At 40.4% G+C, this 16,350-nt stretch overlaps 1 protein-coding gene across 9 annotated transcripts in view; it reads left to right on the forward strand.

Moving 5' to 3' along the window:
* The window catches only part of LOC119479369 (protocadherin-15-like), a 331,261-nt gene that overhangs the window by 167,236 nt on the left and 147,675 nt on the right, over positions 1-16,350 (forward strand). For 7 of the 9 annotated variants that reach the window (XM_037754884.1, XM_037754889.1, XM_037754892.1 and 4 more), the window contains exons 4-5: positions 6,253-6,267; positions 7,038-7,103. In XM_037754884.1, the coding sequence (XP_037610812.1) occupies positions 6,253-6,267; positions 7,038-7,103 (81 nt within the window). The remainder of the gene's footprint in view (positions 1-6,252; positions 6,268-7,037; positions 7,104-16,350) is intronic. The other 2 variants (XM_037754886.1, XM_037754887.1) reach the window with 1 other exon arrangement.

Raw genomic sequence — 16,350 nt, forward strand, 5'->3', positions numbered from 1 at the left:
GGCCTTTGTAACTTTTCAGACCTTTTTACGTGCACAAAAAAGTGTATAATAATTATAATAATAATAAACTTTATTTATATAGCTCTTTTGAAAATAACAGTTCCAAAGTGTGTCCAAAGTTAATAAAGAAATTAGGGCTGTCAATCGATTAAAATCTCATTTTTCTCATTTTTCTCATTTTTCATCTGTTCAAAATGTACCTTAAAGGGAGATTTCTTAAGTATTTAATATTCTTATCAACATGGGAGTGGACAAATATGCTTGCTTTATGCAAATATATGTATATATTTATTATTAGAAATCAATTAACAACACAAAACAATGACAAATATTGTCCAGAAATCCTCACAGGTACTGCATTTAGCATAAAAAATATGCTCAAATCATAACATGGCAAACTGCAGCCCAACAGGCAACAACAGCTGTCAGTGTGTCAGTGTGCTGACTTGACTATGACTTGCCCCAAACTGCATGTGATTATCATAAAGTGGGCATGTCTGTAAAGGGGAGACTCGTGGGTACCCATAGAACCCATTTTCATTCACATATCTTGAGGTCAGAGGTCAAGGGACCCCTTTGAAAATGACCATGACAGTTTTTCCTCGCCAAAATTTAGCAGAAGTTTGGAGCGTTATTTAGCCTCCTCTCAACAAGCTAGTAAGACATTGTTGGTATCAATGGATTCCTTCTGTTACAACCTAAAAATCCCCAGTTAAAGAAATGAGTGGTATTAAAACAAATTTGCGTTATTGCGTTAAATTACGTTAACTTTGACATCCCTAAATAAAATGCATAATAGTAGACAACATGAAAGCATATACAATTTATACTACAGAAGCAACACTAAAGGAAAGGGGAAAAAGCATAATAGGTGCTCTTTAAAGCTGATATTGACACCTCTATTCTGGCAGCTTTTCTCTGCCTCGTGACTCATTCATTCTACATAACCAATGGATCAACACCCACAAACACACAAACACACAAACAGCGTTGTCCAGGTGCCCCGTTGAGTCAACGTCTTTGCATGTATATTTGATGGTAACTCTAGCATGTGTGAGGGTGCGAGTTCAGACCGACATACGAGCTTGGTTGTGTAAACTGTGTCAAGTGGCGTGAATGTGCAGAAAAGGTTCCTAAGCAGCGTGTGTGTTTGTGTGTGTATCATGGAGACAGTTGCTAAGCTTTGTGTGTCTGTGTGTGTACTGAACAACAATAGCTGTTTTGACACCCGGGTGATTGGTGTGGTTTTCATCTGCAGTCATTTCTCTCTTCTTTGTTAGTCGACTTTGTTCTTAATAGGGGCTTTTCATTCCTGCCCCCATTGTGCAACCCGTACCTGCTTATTCCCTCCTGCCAAATTAAGATGGGACAAAATTTGAATAGTAAATAAGGAAGATATTGATTGAAACACTCCAGGTTTAGAGGACGCGGCATTGGGTGTGGATGATAAATCTGAAAATGAGCGAGCTTTTTCCCATTGACTGCCTGTGATATTGTCTGAACGGAGAGAGGTGTATTTCAAAGTCTTTCTCTTTTTATGTGGTCCACACCTTGAACGCTCAACCTCCCCGTTCCCCCGCGCACGGCTCTCCGTGGAGCTTTTCATCAGCTTGACAGAAACCTGGCATAAATGGATTTATTCACTTGCTCATGCACAAAGTCATTTTGGTGATTATTTTTTTTTTTCCAGAAAGTTTGAGAGAGAGGAGAAGCAGCAAGTGTGCGCTTATTGGAGATAAGTGAGTGCTTACGGGAAGACGAGTACACAACGAGGGAAGAAATGCACGAGTAAACTTTGGAGGGGGGAGCATGAGTGGACACTTAACGGAGGATAAGTACCGGCATACAAGAGAACTGTGCTATAGGGGCCCTTTCATTTGATATCTCATACAAACAAGTGCACTCTTGTGAGGAAATATGCTGGTGACCTATGTGAAAGGAGAGCGGAGCATTTGCATTTCTATGCCATTGGCTCTTCATCCTGAATTTCCCTCCCTATAGTGCAATTTTCCGGTTAGACTGTCAACCTTGAGATAGCTTAACAGAGAAAGGAAATCACTGTAACACATTAAATTTAAATTCCGCTAACAATATGTGGCAACGCCTCTGTGCGAAGACACGGAGGCATTTGTTTTAATCAAGATTTAACTTGAAAGAAGTGGCGTCGGTTTCTTCAAATTGATCGTAGACAGACTTTAAATGAGCATTACCTATCTGTTCCGGGTACGCAGATTTTCAAAAGATTCAGCTCGTTGCAATTTGAAATCTCATCGTGTTCATCTGTCACTTTAAGTTTACGGCCCAGACTGTTTACTGTTTCATCCCATTTATTTTTTATTATTTGAGGGGGGAAGCAGCCTGACAGGTAGAGAGAGAGAGAGAGAGGCAGATGAGATGAGACAGAGGAGGGGAGAAAAAGAGACAGAGATGCCCCATAGAGAACAAATGGCTGGTTAGTAATAAATGAGGGGCATCAGCTTACACTGAAGGATAAAAAGGCAGTCAAGCAGGGGATACACATCTGTCATCTGCTGTTCACCCCCACACACACACACAAGCCAGCTGGTAGAGTGTAATGTAACTAGTGACTATTGTTCCATGGCTCATGCATCTTTCTGGATTGCTAAGCCGAGATGCACCCATAGAAAAGCTTCAAAAGGGTGCCGGGGTAAGATTCTCGCCACCACAGAGACCTTGGATGGTGGACAAAGGCACAAGCAATCAGGCTGTGTGTACAGTATGCGGTTGGAAAGCTAAGGAGGGTTCACATTGGTCGGGACACCTGCATAGAGAGGTGGCACTAAAGGTACAGCATGAACCTCGCGCCCATTGAGTCTTAAAAAGAAAGAGCTGGCACAACCCAGTCTCTGAAAAACTACCATTCTCATGCAACTAATGTGTTTTGTAGAGAAAATAATGCTGGGATGTATGTGCAACAAGTTCACATAATTAATTTTTTTCCCCTTACATTATCCAATCCAGGCAAATAAAGCATTATTATCATATTTACAGTTATGTTTAGACAATGCAAATCACTTGGTTTGAGGGAGATATTAAAATAATTTGGGAAATGTGCTTATATGTGTTCTTTCCGAGAGTAATGGTACATGTCCACAGCCTCTGTCCTTTTCATGCTTCCCATTCATAGTCTATGTAAGCAGCCGTGCGATGCATTCTGGTAGCGTGGTGGCGCAATTCAAGAGACGGGGCGTCACGTTGGCCACTCCTCATTTGCATAAAGTTGAAGTCTAGGCTATTTTATGCAAATCACGTTAGTCCGAAAGGACTCGCCGCCTCTGCAAACTCTTGAGAAACTTTTAAATTAAGTGTTGTTAATCCAAATTAAAGACAGATTCAGCAACTGCGTGGCTTATTTCTCGCATAAAATGGTTTCAGAAACACATTTCGGTGAACTATTTTCATAATATAAGAGAAGAAAGTTTCCAAACGAGCCGCCATGTTGCTTCTGGTTTGAAAGCTGGGAGCAGCAGCCCACGAGGGAAAGCGTTCGTCCAATCAGGTGCCTAGTGTCTAGTGGCAGCCCATCAAGCGTCCAATGCTGGGAAGCGAAGCTATCCCTCACGATAAAAAACGCCCCTGTGGACATTTACCATTACAGATGGTCACAGTCAGAAAACCCAGCCAACCCAAAAGAGGCCTACACATCCCACCGGCAAAATGTGGTACTACAACAAAACTACAAGGCATTTCTTTATATAGTAAATATTTATAATATGTCAAATGACCAATAATCGAGTTTTGATTTAATTACTGACATTCACAGTAAATTTCTTTGTATTAGAAAGCGTTCGTCCAATCAGGTGCCCCATGCCTTGTGTCTAGTGGCAGCCCATCAAGCGTCCAATGCTGGGAAGCGAGACGATCCATCACGGTAAAAGAAACGCCCCTGCGGACATGTACCATTAGATGAGCAGATCAACACCACTCTCATAACTGTTCATTAAATATGGAGCTTAGCTTAGCATAAAGACTGGAAGCAGTGGGAAACAGCTAGCTTGGCTCATTTGTACAGCAACAGTAATGTAAACATGTCAATTTGTGGTTTTAGAGGGAGTTACATGTGGTAACTATTTCTTGACAAACAACAGTGTATCCATCAGCCCAGCACTTCTAAGCAGCTCGTTGCCTGGCAACCTCCTTGGGTCAACGCGACTCCAGGAAATCACTGTGCCCTGTTGTTTTTTTCGTTGTTTTTTTTACTTAGTTTGATATGTCCCTCTCATCACACCTTCAAAAAGAAAGTGGAATAAATGTATTAATCCAAACCTAACAACATGTGGGAGACATAACACAAACCTCAGTCTTTGGTGTAGCAAGTCCTGTGCTGTGTACACCCAATCATCCACTCAAACGTCCTCACTACGACTTTGGTGCAGTATCATAGACTGTATATATAGATGGACGACGTGCATCTTGAGATTTTGAAAAATGAGCACTTGAACATACATCAGCGTGCTAAGACCTACCTAAAATGACAGAAACCATCTTTGGGAAAAAATTATTGGACTCTTTAATTTGACCCATGTCCTAACCGCTAACATCGAGGGGGCGGGATTTATGCCCTATAGTGCAGCCAGCCACCCGGAGTGGATGGAATTGTTTTGGCTTCACTGCTGGGGAGATGTCATGTCGTCCGTCTTTACAGAATGCTGCAGGGATGACATGTTTTTGTAGGGCAACCAGGAAGTTAGCATTGCCCTGGTTCCATTGACAAAAAGTCAATGGGATTTTTTCCACTTGATTTTGGATTATTGCAGAAAATAAACTCTGTGGCAAATAAACGTTTATGATACATACACGTTTTGATCAGCAAGATAATCTTCACAAACGAACACCACTTTTATGATGTTTCAAGTGTACATGCAATCGCCAGAAGTAAAAAGCTAACACTTAGGCTATGAACAACCTACACCACGGTCGCATGAGTGCAAGCTTACACAACGAGGTTGTAATGGCGGATGAGTCGGCGCGGGAGTGGGATATTTACTGACGTATATTATCTTGTAGAACAAAACATTAAAATCTATTAACCACAGACCTTATTTCAGGCATCTAACTAAAAACCCATTTAAAAAAAAGCCATTGACTTTGAGACGAGCGAACCGAAAGTGCTAAAATGCTAACTCATCTCCGGGTTTTAGGACTCATTCCTGTAGCACTGTATTGGAGAGCTGTCATGTTGTCCATCTTTATATATATAGTCTATTTGCAGTAGTAAGACACAGTAAGTCACACTCCCTGGAATGGAAATGAAACATTGTCGTTGAAGGTAAACCTAACAGAAATTATGTGAACGTAGTTTATATTTTAGCATATTTGCCACGAGATATATCATACAGTTAGGCTATAAAACTTACAATACATTCAACACAATAGTGTAGTGTGAAGTGTGCAAGCTACAGCACATAGCTTGGTTTGAGGGTCAGTTTTAAATCAGCATGCCTGTTAGCTAAGAAAACCTCTTTTGCCTCTTTCTCAGCATGACAAATTAGGAAACCAATCATTTTCAGCGAATAAAATAAACCAATTCGGATCCCTAGGGCCGTTTAATCTATATTTGGGGAATGCCGTCTCCACATATCAAGAAACAAGACACAATACCAATGAATCCTGAGATAATCTATAATGTCACACAGTTGTTAATGTTTAATCGTGGAGGGGAAAGAGAGACAGAGTGAGAGAAAGTGTGATCATTGTTCCATGAAGTCTATTTTCTAGGTGAGCAGATATCCGTCTTCCAGCCTCCCTGTGGGATTTCTCTCCCCAGCCATCCTCGAGGAACTGAACAATAATGTTGCCCTGTCTGCTGAATGAGTTCTTGTATTTTCTGCATTCACAGCTGGATAAAGGAGAATCCTCGAATGTTGGTTGCTGTTTCTCCCGCTCTGAATGGGACCATTTAAAGCCTTCAGCTTGGGTTAATAGTAATACAGTAAGAGTGCGTAGTGGCTATGAATGGAGGTGGAAAAGCTCATAGAGATAAGCAACATTTGTATAATGTACATGCCAACACGCACACCTCACAACTTCTACTTTATTTTACGCATGTTTTTGAAAACTTCACTCCCGCTTATTCTCTTTTTTTGGTTGTTTTGTGGCTTTGCTCTTGAAGGATATCTTTCATGATGTTTCTCCTCTGCTTTTTTCCTTCTTCCTATCCTCCTTTTTTTGGCTGCTACCTTCCTCCTCCTCTTCTTTTTCTCCTTCCTGGTGGGATGTCTCAAACTGCAGACTGGCAATACGAGGGTAAGAACTATCTCCTCTTTCATCCTCTGTTAACTGTGTGTTCAGTCACTGTGCTGGCTTATTAACCCCCGCTAACCCTGCAAAGATTGCTGTAGGGGGGGTTACGTCTGTCGCTACCGATGGAAAAATGGGTACTGTCAAGTCTCGCCTCCCTTACCTACCTCATCCCTTTTTCTACTACATTCATTCCAATTATATGATTCCTCTGCTCTTTTTCATTTCCTTTCACTGTAGAGAGAAGAATGAAGCTAATAAACTATATCTACCACACTTATCCTTTATTATATTATTGCTGTTTTCCTTACAGTATTTTTCTTTATATACTTTTTTTTATGTCTTTGTCTGTATCTCTAAGAACAAGTGACTCCTTGTCCATCATCATTTTCTTCTGTGCAGACTCCCCTCTTATTTCACTCCCTTCTGCTAACCCCTGTACACCTCAATCCTTTTTCTCCACTCCTCACCTATGTTCAGTCCTTTTTAGTCCCCTGCTGTTGCAACTCATAACCACACTCACTCTGATATATATAAGCACTGTGCTCTGCAGAGTCCAATTCCATTTCAAAGAGTGTCTCTCTCTGACGGAGTGATTGCAGCAACCACTTATTTTTTTTGAAGGACAAAACTTACAAATCATTTTAAAACATTTTCAAGTGAATCATCCGTGAATCATATGTATATGTTTCTATAATGGATATAAAGAAGCGAAGTCCTACAAGTTACCGATGTTAACTCTAAATGTTCCCTTTTTTCTTTTTTTACCTTCACAGAATGTAAACTGTCTCGGTCGGGTCCTCCTGCTACCATCGTTGCCATAGACGAAGAAAGCCCCAACGGTAAAGTATTCAGCTGCTTTACTGACTTCATGTTATGCTGGAAAGTGGATTTAAATACAGCTCTATAACTCTAGATATGACAAGTGAACATTTTCTTTGGAATTTAAGACAAATCATCACCTTTAAATGTGTGTTAAACAAACACCATTAGATGACTTTGACCCTTTCTGCACATGCTGATTGGCGTGGCATGTAACCTGCACTCATTAATATTCATTAGGTCTGTGTCAAACTGTGTCATGGTTGGATCCCTGTCCCAGAAGATAAGACGTTAGGTTATTCAATTTGAGCTGTGTATGAGCATAAACAACAACGAGATACGAGCAGCTTTCTATGTGTGCATGTTTGTGTTGCAGAATTTTAAATGTGAAGCACCAGCCTGCAGCCGGTTAGCTTAGCTTAGCTTATCCGAAAGACTGGAAACAGAGGGAAAGACCTAGCCTGGCTCGGTCCGAAGATAACCAAATCTGCCTATACCAGCACCTCTAATACTCAATTAGCATGTTGTATTTTTTGTGTTTAATCCCTACCTGGAGTCTCTACTGGTTGCTTGGCAGGAAGTCACTGCACCCAACCAAGAAATAGTCCCATACACAATACCCAATAAATCCACAAATTCTTGTTTTTACACGTAGAGCTTTGATTCTTTGCCCTAACACGATAGCAGCCTACGCTTCTGCAAAGTGAAGCCAATGCGGAAGTGCCTCAAGTTGCATCCTTTCTAACAGCCAGCAGGGGGCGATTCCTCTAGTTGCGAAAACAAGTCTGATTGTATAGAATTCTATGAGAAAATGAGCCTACTTCTCACTTGATTTATTACCTCAGTAAACATTGTAAACATGAGTTTATGGTCTCAATCGATAGTTTCAAGTATTCTTCAATACAGCATGATGTTCATTTAGTAAATTATGGTCCCACTTAGAGTCAAATAGACCATAAAGCAGGGGATGCTCTAGGCGTGGCTACCTTGTGATTGACAGATCGGTACCACGGCGTTGTCCAGTCTGGGAGTTGTCCGTGTTTTTCACAGCGTGTTTCCAGTCCATGAAAGTTAATTATAACATTTTGGTTGCTTAAAAATCTCTTATTCAGCGTTCAGTTATGCTTAGCTCCTCCGGTTTCACTTCTGGTTGCAAAAAAAACAAGATGGTGACGACCAAAACCAAGATGGCAACAGCCAAAATGCCACACTCAAGGCTTCAAAACGGCACACCACAAACCAATGGGTGACGTCAAGGGGACTACGTCCACTTCTTATATTCAGACTGTGGGCGTGACCTGACCCGCTGGGCTATTATTGCTCGAAATCCCCTTGGGGTTGAATCAAGTTGGTTTTCTGCCAATTTCTTGTTTGTTTGTTTTTTGTTAGTCTGTTTTTTAATGCAGAACTTATAGGCTGGGATATGACAGTTTTTGGGCTGTGCTGAACATTCCGTAGGAGGAGGTGCATGTCGGAGATCATGCCACAAATGTCTGTTCCCTCGCTGAAAAGACTTTAGTTGACTTTAGCTTCCATCCATCATTATCCTCCGCTCATCTGGGGCCGCGTCACGGGAGCAGCAGGCCTAGCAGGGTATTCCAGACGTCCCTCTCCCCACCCAGCAACGTTTTCTAGCTCTTCCTGGGGGACACCGAGGCGTTCCCAGGCCAGACGAGATATATAATCTCTCCAGCGTGTTCTGGGGCTACCCTCGGACTTCTTACCAGTCGGGCGTGCCCGGAAAACCTCCAAAGGGAGGCGTCCAGGAGGCATCCTGATCAGATGCCCGAACCACCTCAGCTGGCTCCTTTTGACGCGAAGGAGCGGCGGTTCTACTCCGAGCAACCTCCGGATGTCTGAGCTCCTAACCCTATCTCTAAGGCAGAGCACAGCCACCCTATGAAGGAAGCTCATTTCAGCGGCTTGTATCCGCAATCTCATTCTTTCGGTCATTACCCAAAGCTCGTGACCATACGTGAGCCAGAAGGTAGATCGAGCTTTGCCTTCTGGCTCAGCTCCCTCTTCACCACAATGGTCTGGTACAGACATGTAATTCTTTTTTTTTTTTACAGTGGATATGCAGGTTTTTAATCAGACTCAGGCCCAAAACTGCTGCTGTGGTTCGGGATCGAGTTGGGCTTGGAGAGAATCTATGCAGGTTCATGTAGGATTGGCTCGATTTTTGGGCCTGATCATACCTCAACAATGAATTAAACAAACAAAAACGTGTGGGCATTTGTTTGACTGGAACACCTAATTTGAATATTTGAGACAAATAGCTGTTTTCTCTTCTCTTCTCTTCTCTTCTCTTCTCTTCTCTTCTCTAAACAAAAATAAGGCTGCCAGAGTTTTCAGAGACCTTTTATCTGAACACCAAAGGAAATATATTCAGTGTATTTTTGTCTCCAGTGTTAGCTCAAACTGTTTGAGAGCCTCTTAGCTAATTAGTGGCTCCTGGTTTGATGGATCTACCATTTCGACCGTACAGAGGAGTGTAAGCAAACACACAATCCCAGAGCCTACTCGCTGCAGGAGTGCGTTTTAGTGCAGACTTGTGTGTGTGTAAATGAACATTTTACAGTAATTGATGAGTGTAATTTGTTTGGTCACAGGTAAATTAAGGCTTCTGTTGGTCTCGAGGAAAGCCACTAAATCTTTCACTAAGGTGAAATGTAGACAGACATGTTGGTCTGTGTTGTTACATCACCCTCTTATCTCCAGCCAATAGATTACTGTTCAGAAACCTGTCATAATGTTTGCCATGTCTGCATTTCATTTAAATTGTGAGACTTGATCGCTGTAATCCTAACTGACATGAGAAGAGATTAGCATAGCAACACCAGACAGAGAGGAGAGCCGCGCCTTCCATCTAGCCAGCTGCCATGTCTGTGTCGTGTTAATGTCTTAGTGCATCCTATGAAGCTAGCCCTCCTCTTATTTCTCCTGTTTCCTGTGTACACTTCAGCCTGGGACTCGTAATCACGTGTAGGCTTGCATTTTTGGAGGGGGGTTTCAGTGTTTTTTGATGGCTTATATATACAGTGTATCAGAGGTGTGGACTGGAGTCACATGACTTGGACTCGAGTCAAATAAAAAAAAGACAAGTGACTCGTGATTACACTTGGATTTGAGCCTTTTGATTTTAAAATACTTAATACTTTCCCCCCAAGCCCAAAGATTTAAAAGTATGTTATTCAAAAAGTGTGTGCACAAAGTAGTTCAACTGGTCGGTACCGGAAGTTACTTTTTGAGAGATCCTTTATTGGTTTGTTTGGAAAGAGGATTTTACTCGTGGGGGAAAAAACTAAACTGAACTGAACAAACTGAATTTCTATCTTTTGTTGTTTATTGCTGAATCCCTGAAAATTAGACCCTTTGTTTTTGGTGAATACTTTCGGGTCTTGCATTTGATTATATTTGTTTGAATCAATCCGACAGCAGCCAATCAAGTTGCAGGAGAAAACCATGAAGAACTAACGTTTTGTTACTGATTACATTTGGTGACGAGCACATTATGACTTGTTTAGGACTCAAAACTCAAAGTTTAGGACTTGGAACTTGACTTGGTACTTGTCAGTCTTGACTTGGACATTTACTCGGGAACAAAGACTTGTGACTTGCAAAACAATGACTTGGTCCCACCTCTGATATACAGTGTATATTATATGTAATGTTTCACCTCTCCTTCACTCTGAAGCAGTTTAAAACTTTTAAAGCTCATTTAACATCGACTCAAGGGCGTAAGTTTGGTTTCAGAAATGGGGGAGACACAAAGGTTCTTTGAAATAAATAAAGAAAAGCACATTTTGTGAAGGTTGAATGCTATTTATCGACATTTGACATTTTTATAGAAATCTAGAAATTAATACATTATTATTATATTTGTCATATTATGCTTTCTAAATGGAAGACTCTGTAGTCTAATAGAACTGCTGTGTATTATTAATACACTAACATTGACCTTTAGTTTTTGTTGATAGGGGCCTCATATTTAATGAATTTTATGAAAATATTATAAGTGCATCTTCAATAAAAACAGCTGTCATATCTAATATAAGTTATTTCATTTTGAAGCATATTTATAGGAGAATATTAAGTGTAAAAAAAAAAATAGATTCAAATGATGTGGGGGCATGTACAACCTACGCTTATTAGAAGTCCGCTTATTGCTGTGAGCACACTTAATACAACTGCTCAGATGAGCATATCAACATTTTCACCTCCTCTTTTTACACATTTGGATTTCAGCAGCCATACAGTAAGACAATATTGTTTAGAGAGATTGAAGTGAGTTAATCAAACACACAGAAAAATAGACACACACCCGGTTCAGATTTTCAACTGCAAAATAGTTTGCAAAAGTTTGTTTTTCAATCCCAGATATCATAATGGGAGTCCAGCCTCGCAGATTGGTTGAGGAAGCTATAATGTTGTCTGATTGTGCAAGTGTGGCAATAACACACTTTTCTATAGATTTGGTTGTAAAATGGTATTATGTATTTAATTGAATCTTTTGCAGTGGAATTATGTTAAAACCTCTGGCAGCTACAATGTGTGCTCACACATGGCTACTGTATATGTGTTCATATAGACACATACGTATGTGTGTGTCTCTGCATCTTATTGCCTAACAACAATGTGTACATTGCGTCTCTCTTTGTGGCGACGTGTTCATTGTGCACACACTGTACATACAAGTGTGTGCGTCGTGCCTGTTGGTGCAGTAATCTTCCTAACGGGGCCGTCGAAGAATAATTTAGTATCGGAATGGTTTGTATGCATAATGCCGTGTATTGCTCTGTGGCTGTGAAATAGTGTCGCAGATTTAATAGAGAATCTCGCTTTAGGGTGATTATCTTGGGTTGGTGTGGGCAATAGAGAGAAAGAGAGAGACTCGAGGAAAGAGAAAGAGGCGGAGGGAGGGAGGGATGGAGGGAGGGAGAGTAACAAGATACAAGTTAGGGATTTTTTTTCCTCAGGGAAATGTCATAAAAGAAGATAATATTAAAATGAGGGGATTGATTTTAATAATATCAAGTAAAAGGGTGATTATGAGTGGATAGGTGTGGGAATGGGACCGTATATAGACATCCACAGAACCACAAAGAGACATCACTATCTCCACTTCAGCAGGGGTCTTCACAACAGCATGATATATACACAATAAGGCATTTCATTAATCAGATAATACATGCTTCATCGGCATACAAAATTGCATGTAATAATGTACAATCATCTTCGCTTACTGCGCTAACATTATTAATGCACCGCGGTAAATACACTCAGCTTTGCTAATCTAGCTTGATTACTGTACTGATAATGCTGTAGGGGTCCTGAAGCCAAATAAAATAGTAATTATTCCGTACATGGATAGAAAAACATCCCAGCTGATATTTCTAGCAGCAACATATATCAGCTAAAGGGGTTCTCCACTGAAGTTGTTTCTCAATCTTCAGTCCATATGAGGGTTAAAGGTTATATTCATAACATTTTTGTTGTTATAAAATAATGCACCCACAGAGCTTTTTAGAAATATGCTGAATAAAAGTATGGCTTTTCCCTAAAAAAATACAAAGATGTGGATTAATAATTTGAAAAAAAATTGACGGGTCCAAAATTATTGTTTTGTTTATGTCTGTGGAAGATAATTGACTTCTAACGAGGCTTGTGAGCCAATAGCATAAGGACGTTGGTATCACATGGTATCATTGTGTCATCAGCGATCAAGTTGCCAGTTAATGTGGGGAAAAACGAATAAAAAAATCGATTCACCTATGTATCGTGATTTTTTTTATGACTTTGAAATAAAGATTTTGAATGCCAGAGCCGATATATTTGTAATGTGACGTCATATCCGTTCCGTATCCGTCACCAAAACAAGCCGCAGCCAGCCGCAGCCAGCCGAAACGGCAAAGCAGAAAACAACAGAGGGTCTGCTTAAATACGACCTGAACCCTCACATGTTAAATCCAAAGTGGTAAACACGTATCGTATTATGCTACAACTGATTCAACTTTTTCTCATGGTTTAGTGTTAAAAAAGTTAACAAAAATCGCAATAAAATGTAATATTGAATCGCAATACTTAAAAATCGCAATACATATCGAATCGCCAAACATCGTGATAATATTGAATCGGGAGATTATGAGAATATGCAGGTTGTGCACTGAACTGGCAACCACTTGTTGTGAAGTGAATGCAATGGATCAGGGGAGGGAGAATGCAACATATAGTGGTATAAATGTTATTTATGTTATTAATAGGACCTTTAAGTACACTGTTGAAATACAAAAAAAACATACATTAATGTCACCATCATATTCTAACGACACATATATAAACAGAAAATCTGGCTGTGAAGACTGAATTACGGCTGTCAAAAGCAACAAGTACAAATGCCTGCCCTTTTCCTGGTAAACACACCTGGGGCTTTACTACAGCTGAGGTAGCAGGTGGATGTGGTGATTCCTTTTCAGTCCGTGGATGGTACCTGTCGCCACATTCAGTTAAGCTAATGTCCTGTAAAAATTCTATTAATGCGCCGCCACAATGCTCATTGTCTTACTATTTCCTCCCAATATTCTCTTTACTCTTTATTTCTCTCGGCCTCTCATTCAACCCAATCTTTCTCGCCTCACTTACCTCTGCTATCTTCCTCGTTCCTCTTGCTCTCTAATTGCTCTTTGTGCTTCTCTTTTCTTGGACAGTTCCTTCTCTTTGCCCTCTGTGTTGCTGCACACACACACACTCGCAGCTCGCATGCTGTTCTGCCTGTGTGCTCTAACACATGGGTCAATTTAATCAGGTGCTGCTGAGTGCAGTATTCAGTCACACATCCTGTGAAGTGAGGTCACTGTGAAAAGAGCACCATTTCTATTAGATGCTGTATGGAATTAGCCACTATCTGTCTCTTTCTTCTTTGCCTTCTACGTACTTGTGTTTTTTTAGGGTTTTTTTTATTCGTTTTGCAGACAGAAGCAGAAAAACCACAAGAGAGATAGATAGCCAAAAGATGGAGAGGAATGAAACTCCCCTAATGAATTCCATTTTCTATCCCATTTCTCATATAAAGAAACCAATTTCATTAAATTTCCCCCGTTTATTTAACATCAGCGAATCACAGCGAGGCATTTGACACGGTTTCCATAGCAGCACAGAAGGCCATGACCCAATTTCATGTCTGGCAGATCAGATATGAGATCGTTCAGGGTGTGTGTGTGTGTGTGTGTGTGTGTGTGTGTGTGTGTGTGTGTGTGTGTGTGTGTGAGAGTGCACATGGAGGGAAAGTAACATGCACACATACGTACACACACACACACACACACAAACAAGAAAGCAAACACAATCCCGCTTTCTTCCTCAACTTTTCTCTCTCTCTGTCTAAATCTCTGTCTTTAGCTCTCTCAATTTATTGCTCTACCTTTGTCACACACACACACACACACACACACACACACACACACACACACACACAAGTGTACTGATCTACAGTATGTGTGCTATCGTCCGCTAAAGGGCACATGCCAAGTGAAATTCTTTATTAATTTTTGCTCCACTTAATCTAATGTTGTACATATAAACACACACACATATGCACACCGAAATAGGCTGAAAACCTGCAACGTCTAATAATGTGCTGAAGAATAATTTTATGCTCACACACGCAAACGTTTTTGGGATTAATAATGCAGTGTGTAGAGCCCCGGTAATGGGTCTCTTATGATTTGGAGCCGTACAGAGGAGTCAAGTGGTTAAACTGTTTTTGTTTTTTTATGCACGTCTTCTGTTATAATATTTTCCATCAAACTTACAAAAATGACCGTGGACAGGTAACGGCTGGACTTGGCAACCGCACATTAGTTTATGAAACTGATTAAACGCATGAATGAGCGTGTGAAGTATAAATACTTAAAACTTAAAATCTCTGTGAAATACAGCGGACTATTTAATCACACATCTTTGACCTGTGGGGAAGTTTTAATATCGAGATACTAATGCGATCAATTTGAAAAGTTTGGCAACGGCGTTCAGTTTTCATTGATGCTGTCAATCACCAATAAAGTCAGGGTGTTTCTGTTAAACACAGATGTCTATCTGATTTTCCATCTGCCTTTTCTGTCTTCTTGTGAAGCTCACCTTCTCTGACCTCTTGCTCTTCGCTGCTACAATGTTTCCTGGCTTTGCATTGATTGAGAGATAACATGCGGAGGGAAAGTTTCCATTCAAATCATGTTTCGTCTCCCCGTCTGTATTTCTTTGACTCTCTCTCTCTCTCTCTGTGTGTGTCTTTCAATATTCCTCTCATTCCCAAATCGCTTCACTGCCCACAGCTGTGTTAAATGAATCAAGTTTTGTTCCATCTGTGCTATCTGTCTTATTAAAATGTTTACTTTTTAAAATGTCTCTTCCTTGGAAATTGTATTTTTGTGTTCCATTTGGCTTTAAGTATTCCAGATACCGCTATAAAGAAGGCTAACAGAATAGCCCCCATATCTGGTCAGCCTTAATTTAATTTAAATTCAACATGCTTTTTACTCTACCTCTCTTTCTGTTTGCGTGCGTCATCTCATTGCCCTTGACCTTGGCTACAACCTACATGTAATTTCCAGGCCTATACTGTAATTAATTGAGGACATGAAGAAAAGCGGAGTGGTTCTTTTTGTATAGTGTCCTTTTCTTTCACTAATACAGTTTGATCTAGGACTAGTTCTCTGCAGAATTTATTGGAATCATGTAAGGCTGTCAATTGATTCAAATATTTAATCGCGATTAATCGCATGATTGTCCATATTTAGTCGGGATTAATCACAAATTAATCGCACATTCTTTATCTGTTCAAAATGTACCTTAAAGGGAGATTTGTCAAGTATTTAATACTCTTATCAACATGGGAGTGGACAAATATGCTTGCTTTACGCCAATGTATGTATATATTTATTACTGGAAATCAATTACCAACACAAAACAATGACAATATTGTCCAGAAACCCTCACAGGTACTGCATTTAGCATAAAACATATGCTCAAATCATAACATGGCAAACTGCAGCCCAACAGGCAACAACAGCTGTCAGTGTGCTGACTTGACTATGACTTGCCCCAAACTGCATGTGATTATCATAAGTGGGTATGTCTGTAAAGGGGAGACTCGTGGGTACCCATAGAACCCATTTTCATTCACATATCTTGAGGTCAGAGGTCAAGGGATCCCTTTTGAAAATGGCCATACCCGTTTTTTCTCGCCAGATTTTAGCGTAAGTTTGGAGC

Source organism: Sebastes umbrosus, chromosome 20 (assembly GCF_015220745.1).
Source record: "Sebastes umbrosus isolate fSebUmb1 chromosome 20, fSebUmb1.pri, whole genome shotgun sequence".
Lineage (NCBI taxonomy): Eukaryota > Metazoa > Chordata > Actinopteri > Perciformes > Sebastidae > Sebastes > Sebastes umbrosus.